The 23,592-nt window shown below is 41.6% G+C and overlaps 1 protein-coding gene across 5 annotated transcripts; it reads right to left on the bottom strand.

Annotated features, from left to right (window-relative positions):
- Positions 1-1,909: 1,909 nt before the first annotated feature.
- LOC110986170 (ATP-binding cassette sub-family C member 9-like) lies at positions 1,910-22,720 on the bottom strand. 5 transcript variants are annotated; one of them, XM_087146883.1, is made up of 33 exons: positions 22,585-22,720; positions 22,227-22,363; positions 19,905-20,508; positions 19,348-19,590; positions 17,483-17,671; positions 16,117-16,272; positions 15,812-15,967; positions 14,771-14,905; positions 13,736-13,898; positions 13,518-13,558; positions 12,904-13,128; positions 12,310-12,537; positions 11,953-12,031; positions 11,485-11,590; positions 11,282-11,380; positions 10,911-11,076; positions 10,653-10,790; positions 10,089-10,314; positions 9,539-9,738; positions 8,513-8,676; positions 8,054-8,123; positions 7,310-7,467; positions 7,025-7,117; positions 6,718-6,820; positions 6,496-6,609; positions 6,236-6,347; positions 5,913-6,040; positions 5,530-5,608; positions 5,186-5,294; positions 4,302-4,405; positions 3,845-3,978; positions 3,604-3,666; positions 1,910-3,058 (listed from the first exon to the last, which is right to left on the bottom strand). In XM_087146883.1, exons 3-33 carry the CDS (start codon positions 20,499-20,501, stop codon positions 2,927-2,929), a joined length of 4,710 nt encoding a protein of 1,569 aa, XP_087003009.1. In that variant the 5' UTR covers positions 20,502-20,508; positions 22,227-22,363; positions 22,585-22,720; the 3' UTR covers positions 1,910-2,926. The 5 variants fall into 5 exon arrangements, with proteins under 5 accessions (XP_087003009.1, XP_087003007.1, XP_087003006.1 ...); XM_087146881.1 differs by having other exon boundaries at positions 1,912-3,058; positions 9,539-9,741; positions 19,905-20,511; XM_087146880.1 differs by having other exon boundaries at positions 1,912-3,058; positions 9,539-9,741.
- Between the last annotated feature and the right edge of the window lie 872 nt (positions 22,721-23,592).

Here is a 23,592-nt window from a genome sequence, read left to right as displayed (position 1 = left end):
TTTACGTTCTCTCCGTGATAATTAAAAGATTTTTGCCTACAAAGCCAGGAAGGGAATATAAAGGTATCAAATGACTGAAAGATTAAAGTCTGTTCCATATGCGTCTAGGATACAACAAACGCTTCTGTACTCTTGCGTATTCATTGGGTAGGTGACAGACTGTCACAATAAACAGCAAGAAGTATACGGATTCGAGAATGACATTAATAGAATATTAGAGTTATATCAGCTTTTCCTGTCTGCAAATAATATACAAGATTACGAAGAAATACTTTTTTGGAAATAAGGATGTTCTTTATGAGGAAAATTAGGCCTAGACTATGGATATGACTATCAATGCTAAATTCAAAAATCGCGGTCAATTGTCATTATTTTTTTTGATTTTACGTGTGCAGTCATCCTGAAAGACTCTTCCACAAAAATTGTAGCCTGAAAAGTCTGAATTTAACATACTTTTACGTATTTTTGTCTTGACTCCTTACTTTCAATCGTTTGATCGTATTAAGAATTGACACTGACACATAAAGCCTCGTTTTCAATCGCGGAAGTACGCAGATCGAAGCTAAAAGCGTCGTATTGGGATCCCTCTTATATTCTTCAAGCTCTTTGGGGTGTCGCAACCCATCATTCATGACAAATAAAACGAAACTGCGGTGTCTCGTGCATAGATAAAGCAGGTGAAACAAAACTCTCTTCTGTCATAGCCTTTCTGGCCCTTTTGGGTGTTTTACTGAAATCATTCCTGACAATAACATGAAACTCTGGTGCATTGTTAAACTCCGGTTCATCGCTAAAAGCAAGCAAAACAAAAATCTCTTCCATCATGGCCCTTGGGGGTGTCTTCCCGGAACCCTCCATCAATAAAAAATGATACAAAATTCAGGTGCATAGAAATCAAGTGCTTTCCTGAAATAATTCATTAGTCACTAAAGAACAAAACCCAGATAGTAAAAACAAGCGCCCTCCCCAAATCCTATATTTATGACAAATAACACAACATATACTCGGGTTCATTATTGGCACAATCCTTTAGTCATGACAAAGGAAACCGAAACTCGGGTGCATTTCTCTCATATCCTATGATCATGAATGAAAACAAAACTCAGGTACACGGCAATTAAGTGTCTTGCTGGAATCCTCCAATCGTGAAAGAAATAAAACAAGACTCATGTACATACATGTAGAAGGTGTTTTTGCTTGTTTATGAATCCTTAAATTGTGACAAACTGATACAAAATCAGGTGCCTTGTCAGTACAGATACTTTCCCGGATTCCTTCAACCATGACTCCTCAACCCCCCCACCCCACCCTCCCAAAAAAAAAATGTAAAAATCGGGTGCATAGTTAAGAATGGTCATTTTTGGATCCGTACACTCATGAACTTGAATTGAAAATTATATGCATAGTTAAGTCTTCCCGTGAAAAACAAAAACTCATATGCATGATAGGTGTTTTGTCGGAAACCTTCAATTATGACAAATGATACAAAATCAGGGGCCTTGTAAGCACAAATAGACCTACCTTCCCAGAATCCTTCGATCTTGAAAAAGAAAACAAAGAATTAAGTCAGGTGAATGTTATTCCCAGAGAAAAGATATTTCTGCCACAAAGGTCCCTCTAGTCTCCCGAGAAAATATGACACAAACAGTATAGCCACAGGGAGGGGCCTGGGTGGGCACGTGCCCCCCTCAAATTCCCAGTGCCCCCCAGGTCTCCCCCCCCCCCCACTGAATACACGGATGAATAGATATTGAACAAGGCCAACGAAAACTTGCCCCCCAAATCCACAACACCGAAAGCTGGTGCCCCCCACAAGATATCAGGACAGAAACAGCTTTTCTTTTTTGCTAAAGACCAATTCCCCTAATAACCAACTAAAAACTGTGCTAAGCCGACAAAGATTGACATGATAATTATCGCACTTGCTTTTTATAGTCTTTGACTGCTCAACAATTATCATCTAGAACACAAAATGTTAACTGTCTCGCAAAGATCTGAATTGAAATCAGTTCAACAAAGAGCCTATACATGACACAGAAAAGTATTGATAACAAATACGGCAAAAAAATACAGCCTGTGATTGACTGACAATATGTGACCTGAGGTAATATTATTTATTTCATACCCATTCATTGTAATGTTCAAAAGATTTCTGAATCCTGACTTTAAGATCGAAGAAATATTTTCACAAAGAATTGTTTTCTTTTACTCGTGTATTTACCGCAACAGTAGTAATTACCGTCACGCTAGTGAATTTGCCTTAGCGTATAAAAAAATTGAATTAAACATTACTGAGACTATAACAAACCCCAGAAAGCAGTTTTCTTTAATATGCCATTAGTAACTAAGCAAGTATTAATTTACAAAAAGTAATCACTTCCTACTAGGCGAGTGGTTTGTCAAGAGAAATGATTATTCAGAACTATAAATCAGAATTTGACACAAAGTACATGAAGATATCACATAAAATATCATCTCAAAATACCACCACAAAAATACTTGAATGTACTTATGTTTACGTAATTATAGTTATTCAAAACCCTGTTTGTTTAAATCTTTCCTTACGCTTTAAAAATAATGTCTCTACTTAAAATTATGAAAATGCCAAAACTTTAATTGTGGGTTAATTTTATGGCGGCAATAATCTCTCGCTTTGAATGTCATAGTCATCCTTTGCTCCTCATCTGCCTCAAATAGTTTTACGTGTTATGATTACTGTAAGTTTGTTTCACTCTACCCAACAAGGACACAAGTGTAAACAAGTTACAACGGTGGCTAATTTTAAATCCCTTCAATAAAAACACTCTCGAACATTAATGGTGTAATATTTTTGATAATAATTAATTTTGCTCTTTAAAAAAATTAATTACCAATTTGTAGACTTTATAATACCAAACTCTTTTCAAAAAGAAAAATTCCGATTGGTCTATTCCTTGACTAGAGATGCGAAGAGTCCGTTCTCGTCGGCCAACAGCTCCGAGGGGCTTCCATACTCGGCCACCCGACCATCATCCAAGACTAGGATGCTGTCGGAATCCATGATGGTGGCGATACGGTGCTGAGAAAGGAAGAAAGGAATTATCAGGATTATCGGTGAGAGATAGAATAATTTAGTGACTGACAGCATGGTCCAGATTTTTAGCTGGTTACTAATAAAGTGACTCCTACATGCAGCCTATTTCCTGGTTCCTTTAAGCACTGTCTGCCCAAGGTCACTTGATACCTCACACAGTACGCACCACACGCTTTACAATCTTAACGTAAGGAGATTTTTTAAGACCATGCAGCTACATATTATTTCATATAGCTCTATGTTTATAACTCTACTCCCAGGAGGAAAATACCATAATATAGCTATGTGTCCGAGGTGGGAAATGAAGTAACATTGTTGAACAAAATCGCAGGAATTTTTATGATAATTTTGCGACTCAAAAGATATTTATGCGTGGGAATAAATAATATAAACGCTCATTAGTAAGACCGGCTTATCATCCGATAAATGATAAAGTCCCTCGCTTTCGGCCCGGGCATTATCGGCACCAATTATCCTGATCAGTTCAAGACCAGCTCAGCAAATACTGCGTAATACCTCTACTGACTTACTGCGATAGTTATAACCGTCCTGTCTGCGAAGGCCGTAGCGACTACGTTCTGTAGAATCTTGTCCTAAGATCAACAAAGTAGTAATTTCCTAGTGAGTTATTCTTCAAAATAAAGGATGTGAACGAACATCTAAGATTTTTCAAACGGTAAGGAAATTGGTTTAAAACATTTCTGATCCGTGTAATTACTGGGAATTCTGTATTGGTCTCTTTTGAGCAACGTTATTGAACGAACGGCATACCGTCTCCAAGTCGATAGAGGCTGTAGCTTCGTCCATGATGAGGATGCGTGACTTGCGCAGGAAGGCACGAGCTAAGCAGAACAGCTGCCGCTGGCCGACGCTGAAATTCTCTCCTCCCTCAGTCACTTTGGACTCTGGCAAATGTAACACAAAATACAAAAATGATGCTTTTTAGGACACTATATACTTAATTAACCTACCTTAATTTAAGTATAACCAGGGCAAATGTACTCAAAAGCACAAAACTTGGTAACAATTGAATATGAGGGCACTGTTGTAAAGTCACCCGAGGAGATCTCTTTGATGGTACTATTTGACATCACAGGCTTTACTAAAGAAGATTTACCTGTATGAATTTAGTGAATCTTCGTAACCATCAAAATTGTAGTGCTCAAATAACAGTTCAACTCGATACTGTATGTATGAACATAATATCAAGGATATCATTTTTTCTAACCTAGTCCGTCTTCAAGCTGAGAGACCACATCCTTGAGTTGGGCGATCTCAAGTGCCTCCCATAATTCTTCGTCAGATCTCTTCATATCTGGATCGAGATTAACTCTGTTGAAAACATTACCAAAACATCTTGTCTGACAAAGTGACATATCAGGGGCAAAGCTCAACATCAGATTGAATAACAGATCCTTAATTCTCGTGTGCATTTAATAGTCGTTTGTGAACCAGCGAAGTGCAGTTGCTACCTCAGGGTGCAGACCACTAATTAAAGTGAGAATTTCTGGCCAGCTCATCAGCATTTAAGTGCCCCCGCAGTATCTTTTGAAAAAGGAGATTGTTTTCCCAAAAATTGTGAGATTGTGTAAATCGTTGCCAGGACGAACTCCCTAGGTCCTGGAGCTCTCATATGAGAGCAGAATGGCTAAAAACTACGGTTGAAAAATGGTCTTAAGTGCCCGAGAAAGTTGAGGATAAAGCAGGGTGATTTTGTTTTGTGGGAGTAATTGAAAATGTAATTGGTTAACCCACAAAAATTGAGAAGAAATTGAAAGATTAGGGACCAGACAATAATTTCATTTGTGTTTCTGAAATCTCAAGGATGTTGATATGTATGTTATTGGGCCCTGAACGGTGCTGATTTTACACTGTTTTCAATGGGGCTTGAATTAGTGGACTGTAGTAAGGAGACTGCGTTGCTACGAAAAGTGCGCCCGCTTTTGGTCCAGCTCCAGGCTCATTACAGCACTGTGTTGATCGAGAGTGTCCACGCACTGTTAAGATCGCGGTATTTTGCAAACCTGAAGCTATGAGTTGTAGGAGATCATGTGTATAATATGCCAATACTTCTACTCCACTTGCTAGCTATTGGAATGAAAGCTCTCTCACCTTATTGACCCTGTGAATAAGACAGGATCTTGCGGGATGATGGACAGCTTACTTCGCAGTATGGTCAGAGGCACAGTCGAGATATCAACACCGTCAATCAGAATTCGACCTGATTAAGGAGAAATTCAGACGTCATTATTAAAAAAGATGACCGTTCGCCTTTTGGTAAATTATGCTGGATATATTCTTCATACACGATTCAGTTCATTTGTAACCTGGCATTTTGATTATTGTTGGTTGAGGCCACTGATAGGAATTATGTGTAAGTTAAAGCTTTGAAGTATAATAATGTAGTGTCATAGAACATATCCTCGATATGATGTTTTGTGGTACTTAGCCCATACCTTCAAAGATGTCAATTACTCTAAGTAGAGCCAAGGTCAGAGTTGATTTTCCACTGCCAGTCCTGCCACATATTCCAACCTGAAACGAAATAGACTGGTTAACGAAAGTTTGCAGCATCTATATCTGCTTTGTATAGTGCAACAGTACCCCACAGAGTAATGAAGAACACGAGTGTAGGTGATGTCTAAGCCATACCATCTAACCTAATGGCACGGTTAACTTTAAAGAGGCCATGGGGGCAATTCTCCTCCGAAGATTTTGGCCAGCGTGGGCTCAGATGGGGTTTTTGACGGCATTTCTGATGTTGTGGCTGTAAATTTTGCATGCATCATTTTTTAAAATTATTTGTTTGATTTTGTGAAAGCTGCTGCACTGCTTTTACCTTTTCTCCTTTTTTGAAACACAGCGAGATGCGCTTTAAGACGGCATCAAGATCCTTGGCGTAACGAACTGACACATCTTCGAAACGGATATCCCCCTCCATTGGCCAATCAGATACCGGTGCCTTACCTTTAAGTGATGAGAACAAAAATTAAGTGCAAGAAACGCAAAGGTTCACATCGGGCTTTTTAAAAATTATTTGATGCTGGTATTCAGTGATGGTTGGTCTGGATAGTTTTAGGTATTTTTGTAGCAGATTTTATGATCCTCACAGGTTTTAATTCAATGATCGTTTTATTCAGATTAAACCACCGACAGAGATACCTTCATACGGCTCAGTGTCCACATCCGTATAAAACTTGATACGTTCGACGCTGTTCATCTGCAGTTCCGTATCTGCCACGTTCCTTACAAGCCAGTTGAGATAACCCGCAATCTGACAAAGATGGAGTACCATTTGTTGACAAAATAAAAGTAAATCCAATATCTTGGTGAATATATTTCTGAAAAACGTGAACTTTTCTTCTTTTTCTTGGGTTGGGGAATGGACGGAATAGTTATTTCGAATTTCTTCATTGCAATACCTGTAGCGAGTAGGTGATACCGAGTCCCACTAAACTTGGATCAACGTTAAACGTGAGTGCGCCAACCAGTGTCGACAAGCCAGCCAACAGTACGATTAAAGTGCCGATCAACTCCTGAAAAAAAAAACCAAGTAGGCCTACGTTTAAATGAGATTATGTCTCAGATATTGATGCATATTGAAACGAAGGGACCTGCGTACAAAGAAACGAACGATTGCTTACCAGCCTGGTACCCAACCATCGGTTTGCAGCTTGGAGATACAAATACGGTCGCAAATTTCTATCAATGCGAGATATTAGGGTATTGTAGAAACGCTGTTCCTCTCTATGAAAAAGTGAAAATAAACAGGTATCATGCGATATCTTGGGAACAAAAGATGGATTGTACTCCAACGCTACTTACCTTTTGTTTGGTGGGGGCACTGCTAGCAATCTCTGAGATCCTTGCAAAGTACAAGTTCACGAGAGACGAGAAATGGTATCATCAGTAATGCGGTAAGAAGTTTCAAGAAACACAGAAATTACTGACCCATACGCCCGAATGGTCGACAGTCCACCCAAAGTCTCGGAGAAATATGCAAAGATTGGGGACTTACTCGTACTGTCGATACGCTGAAGCTCCCTGTTAATCAAAAACGATCAGCAGGGAATCATTACTGTGTTCATCTTCAATGCTGTACAAAATCAAGGAGTGTACTTTACTTACGAGATCAAATTAATTCCTTTCACGATCAAAAATCACAATTGAAATTTTAACGTTTAAAAAAACAACAGCTCCGTGATTGACTTTTCTTTCCGCTGTTTGTTTGCGTACCTGGAGGTCGTAATGAAATACTTCTGTACGAAGTAATAGCAGATGGCGATGGGAATGACGAAGACTATAAAGAAGGGCATGACGACTGTGTTGACGATAATGGCGGAGAGACACTGGAAGAAACAGCTGAGTAGACTGCTCAACGACTGGCCGAGCCGCTGGAGAAAGACACAAATCCCTTTTTTAATTCAGAGAAAAATCACAATAAATTTGGAGAGTAGACCTCATTCGCAAGTTGGCTAACTTTTTTTATTCTAGAAACCTAAGAATAGCATCAAAATGAAAGCAACGAAAGAGTGCATTACAGATTCATTTTTATTTACGACGATGAATGGTTGAAAAGTTGTTGTGTTTTATTGTAATGGTTTAAGTAACATTGAGAAATTCAAGGCAGGCAGTAACCTAAAGCAGCCTTACACTACCCCTTTTGACAGATTCCATTGTATAAGACAAATTCAGGGAACAAAGTCAAAAATGTCTTCCTTATAAATAAAGTCTATCTCACCAAAAACCTAGCTCACGCGTCAAAATGGTCCAGAAATCAGAATCCAATTTTTTGGTCTCGGTCCTTCTTTTCTATGCAAAAAAGCTCTGCATTTAAAGACTGCATTTAAAGACATATTCTTTCCCTGTTTACTTACAATGTCTTGTTTTGGTACGTCCATAAGTCCCTATCATGTTTGAAAATTACCTTTGGCTCTATGACTACCGTTAGATTTAGTCCTCGATAGGAATTGTACTTACGGTGTCTACCATTTGAAGGTCGCTTGAGAATCGATTTAGGATTCTTCCGATCGGAGTAGTATCGAAAAATCTAATAATTGAAAAGGGAATATAGTGGTGGTGGTTTTAATGGCTGTACTGTTTCTAGTTTGTCCCAAGGGGTGTTAAAACTGTGAAGAATCTGAGTTTTGGTTTGGTCCTTCGTGCTGTTCATGTCCTCATGAAGACTGCGCATATTTAGCTCAAACTTATCGTGTCCTGACTCAATTTTGCATCACATTATTTACGACAACAGTTTTCAGCGATATGACACCCTAGAATGCAGCAGATGTGTAGATGAACTTTTACCTTACGATAACACTAATGATGCAAAGAAAAATGTATCACTGAAAAAGCGAAGCGTTTGCACAAAGGGAATTATACCCAGTGTAAAATGGCTGAACAAAGATGTGATAATATCATAAGCTGGGCCTTTCCTACCTCAGTGGCGCTCGTATAACATTGCGAAGCATATTTTGATGGAGACCCGTTGAAGCAATCAGGGCGGCCATCACCAGAGAAGTGTAGGACACGATCTGACCGACAATGGTTGCTACGGACAGACCTGCATAACCACCCAGATACTCCCCTGTCGTTCTTGAACTCTGCCGAAAAGAAAAGGTACGGTGTCAGAAGAGGAACCACATCCAAACCTTTTGCAAGTCCACACCATATCTTTTTCTCTCGTGCCGACAGTACCATTAGACAATACTGAATTTCACGGCGCATCTGAATACCACCTCACCAGTGCTAAATGCGCAGCATTAAATTCGCAGTGACATTTTTCCCCTCACAACTTTAACAAGCCATATCAGGCTGGCTTAATGGGCTCTTCCGTCGCCGAAATTGACAAATTCTATAGGATGTAGGACCTCAATCAGTACCGTGCCCCCCGACCTCTTTTTTATAAATGAAATAAATAATTATGTAAATAATTGGTATAATCCAGTTCTCAACTATTAGAACCAAAACCCTGAGAAAACAACACCAGCAAATAAAAGAAAGGATGTTGGGACCTCAAGACTTTTGATTTTTTTTCTCCCCAACATCATGTTGAATGAGTCCGAAACCACATTCGCTTTTAAATTTGCCCCCCACCCCGACACCAAAAGCTGAATACGCCACTGACCCCAATAGTAGGTACATGTATTAATACGGGCGATTCACGAGAGTGCACCTCCAAGAGTTTGCAACATGTTGTCCAATCACAACGCTTGAAATCTGTCTACCTTCTCCAAATGCGCATTGGGTCGACGGATTTTGAAGATTGTGATTGGCCAACGCGTTGCAAACTCTTGGAGGCGCACTTTTGTGAAACGCCTGTATTGTGGTTCGTCTGTACCTTATACTGAAAAAAGATATTCAAAGACAGGTTTGAACCACTTAATTATGGGTCCGTTGCTTACTCTTTGGTTGATACACGGTCACAAGGACTACACACCTCTCGGAAGAAGGAAACCAACTTACATTAGACAATCCTGCCTCAGACCAAGCAGACAACCAGAAGGAATTGCCAATGGTCAGCGCTGCCGTCGCAGACCTCAGGAAGAGCACGAAGGCGATGGCAGCCCAGCCGGCACTCCTCATGTAGTAAAAGTACACCTTGAACGAGACGGATCCCTGGGCTTGCTCCTCCGTCTCTATCAGCTTGCCATCACTCTTCTCCTCTTCTTCAAAGGAAATAACGGCAAGTTACCTTACTATGGAGGAGTCGCAAACACAACAAAGTGTAGCCCCCCTTCGGAGTATTATTTTTGGCCTTCCATTTAGTCTGACTTTTGCCGCCGTAACGTCTTTAAAATTGTACCCGCTGATGTACGATGGATAATTTTGTTTGTAACAACTAGTTTGTTTTCAAGCCCTTGACACACATATCGTATTATGTTTTTAATACAGCGGGAGGCAGGTCAAGTTAAACTTCCTGCCAAAAAAAAGGTATATACCAGGTGATTTGTTGAAATCAATCTACCCATACACCCATAAGTGTGTTGTCTGCACTGTTCAACTGATGATTTACCTTTGGACATCGATTTGATGAAGCTGCCCTTCTTGGACAACTGCCTCTTGAGGGCTTCCCGTTCCTCCTCGGCCTCCCCCACGTGCTCCGAATCCAACCCCGCCTCCGCTTCTTCCTTCTCCTGTGCGACTGCCTGACTCCAGCTGCTGTAGGTCTCGGGGTCAGCCTTATTGAGGTCATCAAGGCCACCCATGGCTGCCACCCTCCCGTCCTTGAGATGAATAATCTGGAAACAAAGCAATTTTAGTGGTTTCATGCTGAATCCAGTCGGCACTTTTCAGTGTAAAATGAACCAGTTTTTGTATTGCAACGGTACGGTATACGTGCACAGCATGAAACGGTCACTTGGGCCAATCAGTTCGCGTGTGCGACCCGCACTCTCAGAACCATAGCGTTGGTGCTTGTTGCCGATTGACATTGCCTTTATACATGACATGCATATATTAATTTTGTCACATTGAGTGCATAATAATATACAAAAGCAAATTGTCATTGCTTGTAAATTTGAGCGACAACAAGGCCTAAGATGATGGCGCAGACTGCTATGAGGGTTGAACAACCTACCAAATCAGCTCTCCTGAGATACTGGAGTTGATGCGTGACGAGAATCACCGTTTGATTGTTATTGAGCAACCAGCTGACAATTCCCTCCTCGAAGAGGTGACGACCCACATGAACGTCAAGAGCCGACAACGGGTCATCCTTGGTTAAAAAACACAGAAAAAGAAAAAAAAAAAAGGAAAATGACTTATTTTGTCAGCAGACTGGAAACTTCAGATTTCTAATAGGCTTTTGAAAGCTAGATTGCCTTTGGAGCTTTACCAGAATGATTATATCTCGCCCGGAGTACATGGTCCTGGCTACGCTGACTCGTTGCTTCTGTCCGCCGCTTAAATTGATTCCTTTCTCCCCGATCTCAGTCTGGTCACCGCCGGGCAAGATTTCTATGTCTGGACTCAAAGCGCAGGCGTTAATAACACCTTTGTACCTACGGTTGAGCAAAAATCGTTAGAAATGAATCCATATATATCTTGTTTCGAATTTCAGCGTTCGTTATCAGGTATGAGGAGGGGAAACTTGCGCGGAGAGGCCTTTGTTATGCCGATTCCATTATTTCCAAATGTTTTACCGAGACCATTATTCCTGCATTTTACTGATTTATACTTTCTTGGACATGTTGCCATTTTGCGTACCTCTGTTTGTCCAGTTCCCTTGAGAAGAGTATGTTGTCTTGCAGGGAGGCATTCACGAGCCAAGGCTTCTGTGCTGCTAAAGCAATGCTCCCTTTTTCTCTGAGGGAACAGGAAGAAGACACATCGGTGAGGTAATGTTCTTCTCAGAAATCATTGTGATGTCAGTTCCGAAACGAACTATTTTGTATGAACTAGACCTTCACCTGTTTATTTCAACTTTGCCAGAAATGGTGGTCATTTCTCCCAGAATAGCAGAAAGCAGAGACGACTTGCCACACCCAACTTGACCGATAATCATGGTAAGTTTTCCTGAAAAAAAATGTGTTGCCATTAACATAATCTGAACTCGAGAAATTGTTCTCTTTGTATCTCAAGTACCATACAAAAACATAAAGCTTCTAAGATTAAAGTCCTATTTTACCAAAAAGGGATAGAAGTTCCGACCAAGATGGTAGAGTTTTTACATACATGTACATGAATGTCTTTACTTTGTACCGATATGCATCCACAATCGGATGGTTTTCTCTATATGAAAAAGGTTTCTGCGCATTCAGAAAAAAATGATTTTAGTCTGTTCAAAGCCATGCGCACGTGCATCTTACTCACGTGGATAAACCACCCAATGCTTTGCTGTCTCTGCACTGAGCCAAACTGTCCGGACCAATACTTACCTGCTGGTATTTCAATGTTAATATCTGACATAACTGGTGTGGTGCTTTCTGGGTCCCAAGTAAAGTTGCCATTAGTTACCTGTTGATAAAGATTCAAGAAGAAGAAAATGTACACAAAATTGTACAAGCACCAAATCCAAATTCACTTCAAATGTTGAAAAATGTTCTCTGCGGCTGTATTTTCAGTGTCCACAAACCCCATATTTTGCATCTCACAAAACAGTTTGAATATTTCAGTGGAACATCTAAAGACTACAGTAACTCTTGTCGGTGAATGTATGCATTGATTTGGATGCACGCAAACCACATCTGGAGATTTGAATGGTCAAAAATGGTGTTGCGACTCCAGTTACTTACCTTTACGGCAATCTCAGGCTGCAGGGTCTCACCCTCATCTGTTGCGGTACACCCACCGTTCACCGCCCCCGTCTTCCCCGCGTTGCCGTTGCTGTCGATGATAACGTCCCCATTGTTGATAGGCTCTGTGTCGTCATCCGTCTGGATCCCAATGGTAATATACTTGCTGAATGTCGTGCTGATCGCCACCTCGCCTGGCTTACGAAACTTCACCACAGCATCCTTGCTCTGAACGTTTCATGAGTTTGTCATATACACATGATAAGATTAGATACGAAAACTCCTTAGGAACTACAGAAAGCAAGTCCCCACACTTTCCGACAATAAAAATGTAAGTGACTGTATTGATATCGATGGACCCCGGACACGTTTAACAATAAACTAGTTAACTTTCACGAATTGAAAAACACTTGAACACAACAACTCACCAAATATCAGCACAGAATACGTGCATGACAGCCACCTTTAATTTCTGGTAACTACTGTTTGTACAGGGGGTATAGCATATAGGTCTCCTCATGTGTGTCCCTATCAAAAAAAACTTTTACCTAAAAGCGGGCTGCCTTGAACCAGCCTTTCTGCTCTGTTCCTTACCGGTTTTTGTCCCTCGCCCATTTCTCCTGGTTCCTTCCCCTCGACCTCAGGGGCCAAGAGGAACTTCCGCAACCGCTTTGTGCTGACGATGGCACTGACAACCATGGATAAAGACATAGGGAGAATGAACAGCGGCAGGGCGAGCTGGTTGAAGAGGGCCAGCGAAGAGAAGGTCATGTCCGGGGTCAGAGGCAAACCGGTCAGGGGAGTGTAGGTACCAAACGCCTGGATAAGATGTGGAGAGAAGTACCGGTAGTACTCCGCTGATAGAGGTTCTGATCAGGGTGGATTTATATCAGAAATCGCCTTAAACGTATACTTACATCAAATGGGCTATTTTGTTACACGAGTCAGTCCTTTATCACTCACCCTCCGCCTTTTTTATGCACAATGTTAATTTTAACAAAGTAAATCAAAGATCAAGTTAATAAGATTAAACTGGGAGCAGACAAAAGCAACTTTGCAATTGAAGCACCGGTATAAAGGTATGAAGTAATAATATGGTCAGATATAAGTTCCAGAAAAACGGCAAATGCCTCTTTTGGGATAAAAGTTGTCGTTTCTCTAGTCATGATGTCTTTCTGACAGGCAAAAGACAAGGTTTCTGAACTTACCACTAGCGTGACCAGAATAGGCGTGCCATTTGTCAGTAGCACTGGAAGACAAAAACACATGTTCGGAGGTTATATTTGACTTTAAAGTACGTGTACAATCATGTAAACGTTTAAAAATGTCCTTATATTCCTCTTATTCGGTTGTCAAGGCCTGTGACAAAATGATACAGAGCTAGTAACGGATTAAGGAGAGTACATCGGGGCGAAAATTCACTTACTTGTGACGACAAGGGCAAAGTTAATCTTCCTGAGGACAGCCAGCTCCTTTTTGCGGACGTCCTCGATGGAGTTGCAGTACAGAAACTCCCAGGCGTAAAGCTTGAGCAGTTTGATCCCTTGGAGGAGCTCGTTGGACTGCTTGAGACGTTGATCCGAGCAGCCCTGAGTAGAGCCACACAAAGGTAAAGTGTACCTCTTTCCCTTGAAAAACTCTTCGCTCTACCGACGGTTGCTGACTGTTAATTTACAAACTGGCTCAAAAGAGACTAATTACAATTACCTAAACAACCAGTACGAAAAAATCACAGCAACTTCCTTCCTTTTTTGCTGAATAGCTGAACGTGTATTTTTGACATAGTGTTCTTGCACCTGGTACCAAATCCATTCAGCCTATAAAGACGATGCTTTGATTTGTTTTTTTTTTATTCTTTGATTATGTTTTGGAACATTTGGCAGGCCAAAGATTTTTGACGTTTACATTACGGGATTTCTAACCTTTGAAGAACGGATAAATACCCTTTTAAAGGAAACTGGCCCCATACAGAATCAACTTCAACAAAAATCGCAGGCAAATGATGAAGTCTGGGGGAGACGCGATATCCGGAAGTTATCTGATGAGTTTTAGGTACCTAAGTTTATGGTCCAACTCCAGTAACCATCCTCTACAACCGGACCACCTTCTCCTAACAAGTATACGCATAATGCATTCATATTAATCGAGTTGTAATGGACATTCTTCTGTTTACTGGTTACAACCTTTAAATGATTGAATCGGCCTGTGTTTCCATATTTAGCGGATAATCGAATTTTCAAAAGGCCTTGTTGATAAAGGTCGACAAGCCTTCGGGTTCTGCTTTTGAACCACTTTTAAGTTGCAGTCGCTTCATCATCATGTTATCTTGTTTCAGATTTTTTATATTTTCAGGCTAGTTTCTATGCACTCTATCTACGATGTCAACCTCGTACACGAAGCTTGACATGTATTGTAACACATGTAAATTAATGCTGAGATGGAGATCTGAACGAATACTTACGAGGATATTTTTCCTTTGCTTAGTCATCACCTGTGCAACTTTCATTTGGATCGGCACAACGAGGACAAACACAGCAAAGCCAAGTAGTGCAGCAAAACCCATTTGGAAGTACAGGAGCACCAATGTCAATATTATCTTGGATAAAATGGATAAACATGTCAGTGATGAGAAAAAAGTCTTCACACTAGAATTTGTTCTCTTGCTGTCACAGTCATTTTTCTAAAAAAAACTATGGATGGCCGTCGGTGCACAAAAACATGCATGATTTGCAAAGTGTTAAAACTCCCACCAGATAATAATACCAGATAATACACATATACTACATGTACTTAAAACTTCATGAAAATACAATCCTATCTAAAATCATTGGGAAAGTCCATTTTGAGTTTTGTCCGTTTTAAACTGAAGGTAAAATCCAAAAGCAAACCAAAGGTGATTTTCTGCAACCTTGGCCGCCCATACAAGTTGTAGGCAAAATGAGAGTGGTCTGTGGGCCTCGAACTTGAGTTAAGCGGGGGCGCTATTCTCTCAGCAGAGGAGGCCCCTTTGATTACGAAACTGAACTTCACTGGTTCACAGGAGACTCGGAAATGCACGCGTCAATGTTGCATTGCTACCAACGCGGCTCTTTTCAACTGATGACAGGATACTTCTGCTCAAGGCACATGCAACTTTAGGTATTACTCCAGAGTAGAACTCAAGTCCCCGCTAGGCACGTGCGGATCAATACCAAATCAACCGTTAGATATCCAGTCCTGGATATGCCAATAGACACAAGCTACTCGAATAAATACTGCTGATTCACAAAAGTGCACCGCAAAGAGTTTGCAACACATTGTCCATCACAGTGCACAATATCTGCCTACCCACTGCGTGTTTGGAAAGGGCCGACAGATTTCGTGCAGTTTGATTGGTCAACGCGTTGCAGACTCTTGGAGGCGCACTATTGTGAATCGCCCGTATTGTAACAAAGGCATTTCGTACACTGTATTGTCTGATCTGTGAGAATGATTGAGCTGCGATTCTTTGTGGTATCTTTACCTGAATAGGAATGGTCAGCAAGTATTCAATCGTCTGGAACATGTAGAGGACGAACATGGCATCAGTGGACATGTGATTAGTGATCTGACCCATCGTCATCTCGCCCCCTGTTATAGCATAGGTCGACACTCGCAATGCCTTCTCGTACACCATCGTCTGAAGATAAGAGGTTCATCAAATTAGCTGTGTTGTAATGGTCCTAGTGTAACAGGTAGGGCACGGGGAGAGCCACATTAGTGCTCGAGTTTTCTTTGAATCATTCTGATTAATTGTCGGTTGGTAATCGAAGCTTTGCTTCACCGCACCTGTAAGGCTGTTCTCACGTCAACACTTTCCATTATCGCCCAGTGGTAATTCGTCTGGAGGCAGAACAGCTTCAGGACGGACACCAAGAATAGCACGGCCACCAAGACAAAGCCATTTGCAAAGTATTCGGTGACTGTGACACTGTGTGGTTCGGGCTGAAAACAGAAAATCCCAAATAGCTAATAGTTGAATTGAATGACACAGTAACGGAGCGAAACGTTTTAGGATGAGTGAATTTAGCGTCAATGGAAACGGGCTTGGAAGTCATAAGCAACTGCTTAAAGAGAGGGCTTGCGGTAACACCATAAGCGTCTGGTATTGCTAGCTTACGAGCTCACACTGAAAGGCATGCAAAAAGCTGCGATAGTAGATCTTGATCTAACAGTTTTTACCGTTAAATTTTGTGTTACATTCATTGATCAGGAAACACCAGTGATTGACCTTCTGTCTAACGGGGATTCATGAGAAACTCATACCACAACTGCCTAAACGCCACTGACGTCGAACGATGTACTCAAGGAGACATTGACAAAGAGTTATGGTGTTACCATCATATGCCTTCTGCAAGATCAAAGATCTATTCACGAAGGGAGTAGAAATGGAAAGTTTGTTAAAGAATGGCCTTTGTAAAGTGCCAACAACCAGACCGTGCATTACACTTTTGACTATCAACATGAGTAGGAAGTCGTAAGAGCCACTTCCAAGTTCAGTGTCGTAAATCTGGGGTAAATGGGATTAAAAGATTGGTTGGCCTCTGAAATACGAAAAGCGGGCAGGGGGTGGACTCTTCATGACACACTTTAATCCTACATCAAAACGGTGTGTTTAAAAGCTTTTGTACTTCCTCACCCTTTTCATAACTATTAAATACATTTTGTTTTGTTTGGAAATTCTAAATATACCTCAAAATTTACCTTCCCCACCACAAAAAGTGGGGGATAATTTAGTAGCAAGGGGAATATACCCCCATCTCCCAGGGATTTAAGCCCTTGCTTATGTTATCGGCCTATTAGAAAAGTTTCCAATGGCGTGTTGATATTAAACTTGAACCCATGCCAATTTTCATCTAGATGGCAAACTGTTGGCCCATTTGTTGCATACGGATCTGGATTGCGATCAGTGATCCTTACACTGGTTCGCACCATCCATTAGGCGAGTTTTGGTGTCTGTGAACCAACGACAGGTCACTGATCTTGATCCAGATGCGTGTGAAACAAACACGGCTAGTGGGCCATATGTGTGAAAAACCAAGCGAAGAAGTACATTAATTCTGCTCTTTTCTATTGGAATCAGAACTACTCTGAATGTGAGGCCCGACGTGGGATCGGGCCTCACAATAACTATGCAGTCATGATTAGGCCCTACCTGCGGCTCGCCTGACGGATACACGATCTTGATGACGTAGTTCGTGATACCTCCCACGCAAAGCGGGCCCACGAGCCCCAACACATCCGCGATGAATTTCAGGATCAAGGCACCCAGCAAACGCCAGCCGTACACCTTCACGTAAACTTTCAAAAGAGAGGGCGGTTTGCCTTTCCGTCGTGCATTAGCCTGCGGTATAACGGATCAGAATGAATAAGTCAATTTGGTTGTTCCGTCGGGTGCATGCGCCAACTGGCCTTGACGACCCTTTTTTTGGATAAACTAACCATTGCGCTCCATAGCAATGCACATGTTCGCACCTAGTAGTTTTTTTTCGATTTGCCGTTAGTGGCAGGGTTCCCCGTGCCTATTGAACTGTGACGCCGCCCACCTCACTGATTTGAGTAGCCAACTCAGGCTTTTCTGTTGAATTTTACCACCTCACACTTAAAACAGACAAACATGGAAGGAAAACGCAAAAGAACTTGATTTTTTTGCAACAGATCAGACACAGAACACAAGATCGATCTATTTTTAGAGGGAAAATTTCAAGTAAATGTCTTTATAGACTATATACACTTTAGTTTAGGCCTTGTTGAAAGCATTCGCTTTTGTTTAATTCAGGGACTAGGATTTTGGCGAAATTTTGAGTGACTACCTCACACATATCGGTACCCCAGGCTAGGGAAACCCTGCGTTCTGGTTTGAATTTCTTCAAAAGTAGTAAAAGACGTTCTACGGTGTGCCTGGGCAGTTTTGGGATATATATGAAAGGTGAATAAAGAATCCTCTGTAAAAATTCATGTTAACTGCAGAAAGTTTAAAACAAATTAAACCTCACTCATTTGTACGCCAGGTCTATGCTTTACCGTACCGCTGGCTTCGTCACGTGGGTTTGCTTATCCAATTTCTATCCCACAATTCCTTGTGCGCCCAAAATTCCGATCTGGCTTATTGAAGCACGGACGTGTATAATAAAATCTGGACTCGCAATGCCCTTAATCAGCTTATAGAGTCATTGAATCCACTCGCAGCCATTTTACCGAGCCGAATACAAAGCTTTCCTGGTAATGCCCGCCTTTGTTCTTCCTGACGTCAATAGTAGGGAGCCAACCCACGCCTTTGTATTCGGTTCGGTAAAATGGCCGTTGGTTGGCTTCTTTTTCATACAAAGGCGTTGCAAGTCCAGGTTTTTTTTTATATACGTCCGTGTATTGAAGTAATACTGGCTGATGCCCTGGAACTGGACCAAGAGAGGGCGCTATTTTCTTAGCAACCGGGGCTCCTTTGATAGGAACTGAACTTCGCTGGTTAACAAACGACTGGGAAATGCACGCGTTACGGTCGCAATGCTACCAACAAATGAGCACTCCCAACCAACGCCGTTCTTTTCAACAGATGATGGGGTGCTTCTGCTCACGTCAACATGACCATACAACCATTAAGTAGCTCTTTTTTGGTGAAAATAAATAGCAACATACACTCCTCCGCACAAAATAAAGCTCCGTTTCAGGTAAGAAGCTTCTGCCATCGGCATGGGAAACTTCCTACTAGAGTGCACATGATCAAGATATGGTTGACATCCATCCAGAATATTGACGTCTATCTACCCAAAAAATTCTGACATAATTTTACTTGAAGCGTTTTCTGCCACTTTTGAATTTGTTTAATCAATCCTACGATGGATTCTTTGACCAAGAAGAAATGTACAAAGAGGCCCAATGGCTTTCAGTAAACGTCATATAGATTGAAATCTTGCATAATATGACAGTTGGACTTTTATGAATTTCAGGCACAAAACAAGACAACAGAACGAAGTCTACTAGATATCTGCCGACAGGCGAAATGTCCCGGCGCGCCTATACCTTCTCTTCCATAAAGGCTCGTTTGAAGACCTGGTGGTTGCGGCGGGCCCCGTGCCTCGTCGGTATGTCACCCAGGTCGTCGATGTCAAGATGCTTCTTGTAGCCGACGGAGAAGAGCCAGTTGATCCACCAGAAGCTCAGGTAGGAGGCCAGGTTGACATCGTAATTCATGAAGCGCATATTTGGGTTCTTCAGATCCTCTCGGAGATCTTCGTTCACGTTGTTTCCGAAGCATTTGAAGACCTGATGTTGGAACAACTTGCCTTTTAGTGAATGCCTTGGGAATAGGCCTAAAAGCTTACTAAAATTGTTGGGGGAAAATGTAATTGTGGTTGATGATAAGAAGAGCCCAACTTAATATGTTTGACCAAAAGTTATCATTTTACCGCAATACACAATCATTTCAGAGTGGTTGTGAAATGTAAAGCATGTTGTCGTAGTAAGCAATACGATTGGCTGGTAGTGTAATTATCCATGCCCCAAAGTTCCCACCTTGTCTTGGTCCTAACTGATACCCTCCTGTGATCAAAGACAAAATCTTAAATTTCAAAACCTACCTTGAAAATGATGACGTACACCTCTATAAGAAAAAGTAAACCAAAGCAGACGAGTAACATCACGGTGATGTCAAATCGCACAACGTTGAAGTCAATCTGGCCTTGATACTCGAGGCTCGCCATGCGTATGCCTTCAGTCCCAGCGGCTGACGCCCAGTAGCTCAGTAAGAGCAGGAGCATAGCCGGGGATTGCCACAGCTCTGTGTGATGGTAATAGACAAGAGACAGGATACACGCCACGAAGGCTGTGCCGCCGTAAATATAGAGGTGCGGTTGGCTGGGCTGCCCGAAGGCCCGGTAGGTCTCGTCAGTTAGGACGCCCTCGCCGATGGACGCCCCGAGCACCATGATGGTCAGGGCGCACAGCATCCATCGCAGCTCGTGTCCCGGGTACATCAGCAGGTATTGCGTGTGGATTTTCTGGTAGCTGGGGCAGCATCCCAGGACAAGAAGGACTAGGGACGAGATGACGATGAATGCGGCATGGGGGAACACTGATAACCCGTCCACGAAGCAGGTATTGCCCAGCCAATCGGCTGAGCTACCGAGGTCGGATGAATTCCTACCGCAGAACCATTCCCACTCTGGACCCACCATCGTGACACTACTGAAAGCGGGAAAAAAATCTTCGAGGTAGATTTTAAAATCTCGAAGACTCTACGTTAACACTAACGGATCTAAGTAGGAAGAGGGTCGGAACTGCCCTCTTTGGCCACCCAGACGGGAAAATAACAGGCAAAAAACAAGACATGTTCTCGACACGAATTTAGAACGGTCCCAATTGTCCATCATACACGTGTAAACTTGAAGTTGTTTTAACTACCTATCTACAAGACAGAACTTTTATACATATTTGAAGAGTTTGAAATAGAACCATGCTATTGCAATTTTTGATGATCAGGATGCTACCGACACATACAAATCATTGAAGGAATATAGCGGCTGTGAACTCTTAATCTTTGTATTTAAAGAAGAGCCCTTTATAAATAAGCGTCATTGCCAAAATTGGTAATGGCGAATAGTATTATTCATCAACAAATAGCGAAGTTTCATACATGCAATTATTTTAAGACAGCACTGTCGTTTACTGTATCTATCGACAGGCGATTTAGTGTATGTGCTGATGAAATGACGCCTTTGTTTACATTTGAGATAAACACACTCTCATGAATGTTACTTGCTATATATGCATAGTACACCCACGATGTGATGACCTTCCATCGAAAATTGTGGGTGCATAAAATGATCTATCGTTCAAACATACTGGTCTGCTGCTTGCGTTTCAACATGGCTGTGTGAAATCGGCTTCGGCAACGAAACAACGACAGGCCGGCAAAGAACCTACTAGAGGTGATTTCATGTATCAGAGTCTCGGAGCGCTGCGTGCATGTAAAAGCTCTAACCTTTATACACGATAACTATGTAACACGCTGCTTTGCCATTTGTTTTTTCCCCAAACCGCTGCGTTTAACATTTTAAAGAGTTAATAGACTTTTATAATTGGGTTCGTTGAACTTTGAGGAAACAGCAGACAGCGCGAAATAATAATGCACATGTGCCGCATGGGACTCAAGATGGTGGTGGTAATATAGTTTTCACTTTGTTGGGTTTGGATAGAAGTCACTATACGAAGGGTAAAGGATTTGATCGGTGTTCTGGGAGAAGGGTTGTATTCAATGAATAGATGTTACCTGCGCTGGAAAGTCAATTCCAGCCATATCCATCCATGTATCTCCATCTGTCCTATGGCATTGATATCATTTTGTGTCAGTTTTAGCCAGTTCTTTTTCCGGCTCTTTAAAAAATTTTATTAACATCATTTAATTTAAGGCGTCTGCTTTCAATGTAGGTTTTAATTGCAATCCACAGTGCAATTGAGCCCGTTTGGCTATATACGAGACGAGATGGAATAAACCAGTATAAAATCATAATAATGATATTAATTTTGCTTTTAGGGAGTGTGATAGTAATAGGCACTTTATTAAGTGTTTACGTCCCAACAGTTGGTGATAGAGATGCAACATTATCATTGGCCCTGTTACCATTCCGTCTCCCTCGAAAGGAGTCAGCTCAGTGCTGACGTTTTCAAGTGCAAATGACCACGAAATCAGGCACCAAAACATTTTCTGCCTTCATAGGCGCAATTTTTAAGGTGTTGGCAGAAATAAAAGCAATCAGTCACAAAATATTTAATTGTCTTTCCGTGGGACACACGCAAGCGCCAAAACCCCTACAGGATGGACTTAAAGCCATGATTAAGCAGATCATATAGTATCGCGAGATTGATGGCTATGAGACCAAGCAAAGGACCACAACACTTACAACTTAACCACTGGTGTGAAGACCTTGGCTCAATGTTACATTTTGACGTTTTGCATCAATCAGCCGTTACACACCTCACTTCAATACGTTAGTTGCAGCAGACAACCCTGTTGAACAGCTTGAGACTGTCAGCATGCCTGTTAAAGTGGGCAAATTTCTACTTAGAGCCCATACTGATAAAATCCAACGGTCGATACTGATAAACTTCAACTCACCTGTACCCCTCATTACTGGCATTCTCCACACCCTTTAATATCCCCTCTGTGTCCTATGTTCAGTCACAGTTTTCGTTAAAACAATCAAGGTATTGAGCTTTAAACTCTGTGAATTTATGTATGTCCAATAACCCACTCATTACCTGCGCCAGACGCAAATAAGATACGCCGTTAGTTGAGAACAATCCGAACTCCAACGGAAGACAACTCACTGGTGTCGAGTGATTTCTCGAAGTAAGTTTAGCAGCTGTCGTTGATCCAACAGTGTGTGCGCAAATGATGTGAACAGATGCGCCCAGTCATTTACCTTGATCAGATAACATTTATTGGTCATGATGCAATGACGTAATCCTGTTTCAGACGTGTGTAGAAAAACGTGCAGATTAATTGTCTTATCGAGGAGGGGCTGGGGATTAGCATTGCAGTTTTAGATAATTTTTTTATAAAGGTATAGAGGGATACTACATCAGCGCCGTGTGCGCATATCATCCGCATCGAAACCGAAGCTCTCTGTGCTTGGTACTTCGTAGCGCGCGCCCAGGGACTCGACACAGTAGGCCTACGTTCAAGTATACATGCAGATACACGATCATTACCGGTCGCTAGTTCGCGATAAACTGCCGTTATATTTTCTTTTGATGTTATGAATCTTATGTTCTGGCTGCATACACATAGCTAAAAATTAATGCAGCCAAAATTGGTTGTCTGTCGATGAAATTATCAGGATACTACCGTGAAATTTTGCTCATTTTGATCTTCGAATTTTTATGATGATCATGGCAGACATACCTGATTGAGGGGTGCAGACCACTAATTCAAGTGAGAATTTCTGACCAGCTCATTAGCATTAAAAGTGCCCCCACAGTATCTTTTGAAAAAGAAGATTGTTTGGCCCCCAAAATGGTGAGATTGTGTAAATCGTTGCCAGGATCAACTCCCTGGGTCTTTGAGCTTTCATATGAGGGCAGAAGGGCTGAAAACTACGGTTGAAAAATGGTCCTAAGTGCCCGATAAAGTTGAGGGTTACCACTTGAAAAATGGCTGCAATCAGACTTCGGAAAAGTCTCTTTTTGGGGGGTGATTTTGTTTTGTGGGAATAATTAAAAATGTAATTGGTTAACCCACAAAAAATTGAAAAGAAATTGAAAGAT

The sequence above is a fragment of the Acanthaster planci genome, linkage group LG15 (assembly GCF_054643075.1).
Source record: "Acanthaster planci isolate LZ-2023a linkage group LG15, COTS_SCS, whole genome shotgun sequence".
In the NCBI taxonomy this organism is placed as follows: domain Eukaryota; kingdom Metazoa; phylum Echinodermata; class Asteroidea; order Valvatida; family Acanthasteridae; genus Acanthaster; species Acanthaster planci.
Note: the sequence above shows the minus strand (reverse complement) of the source record. Positions and strands in the feature narration are given on the sequence as shown.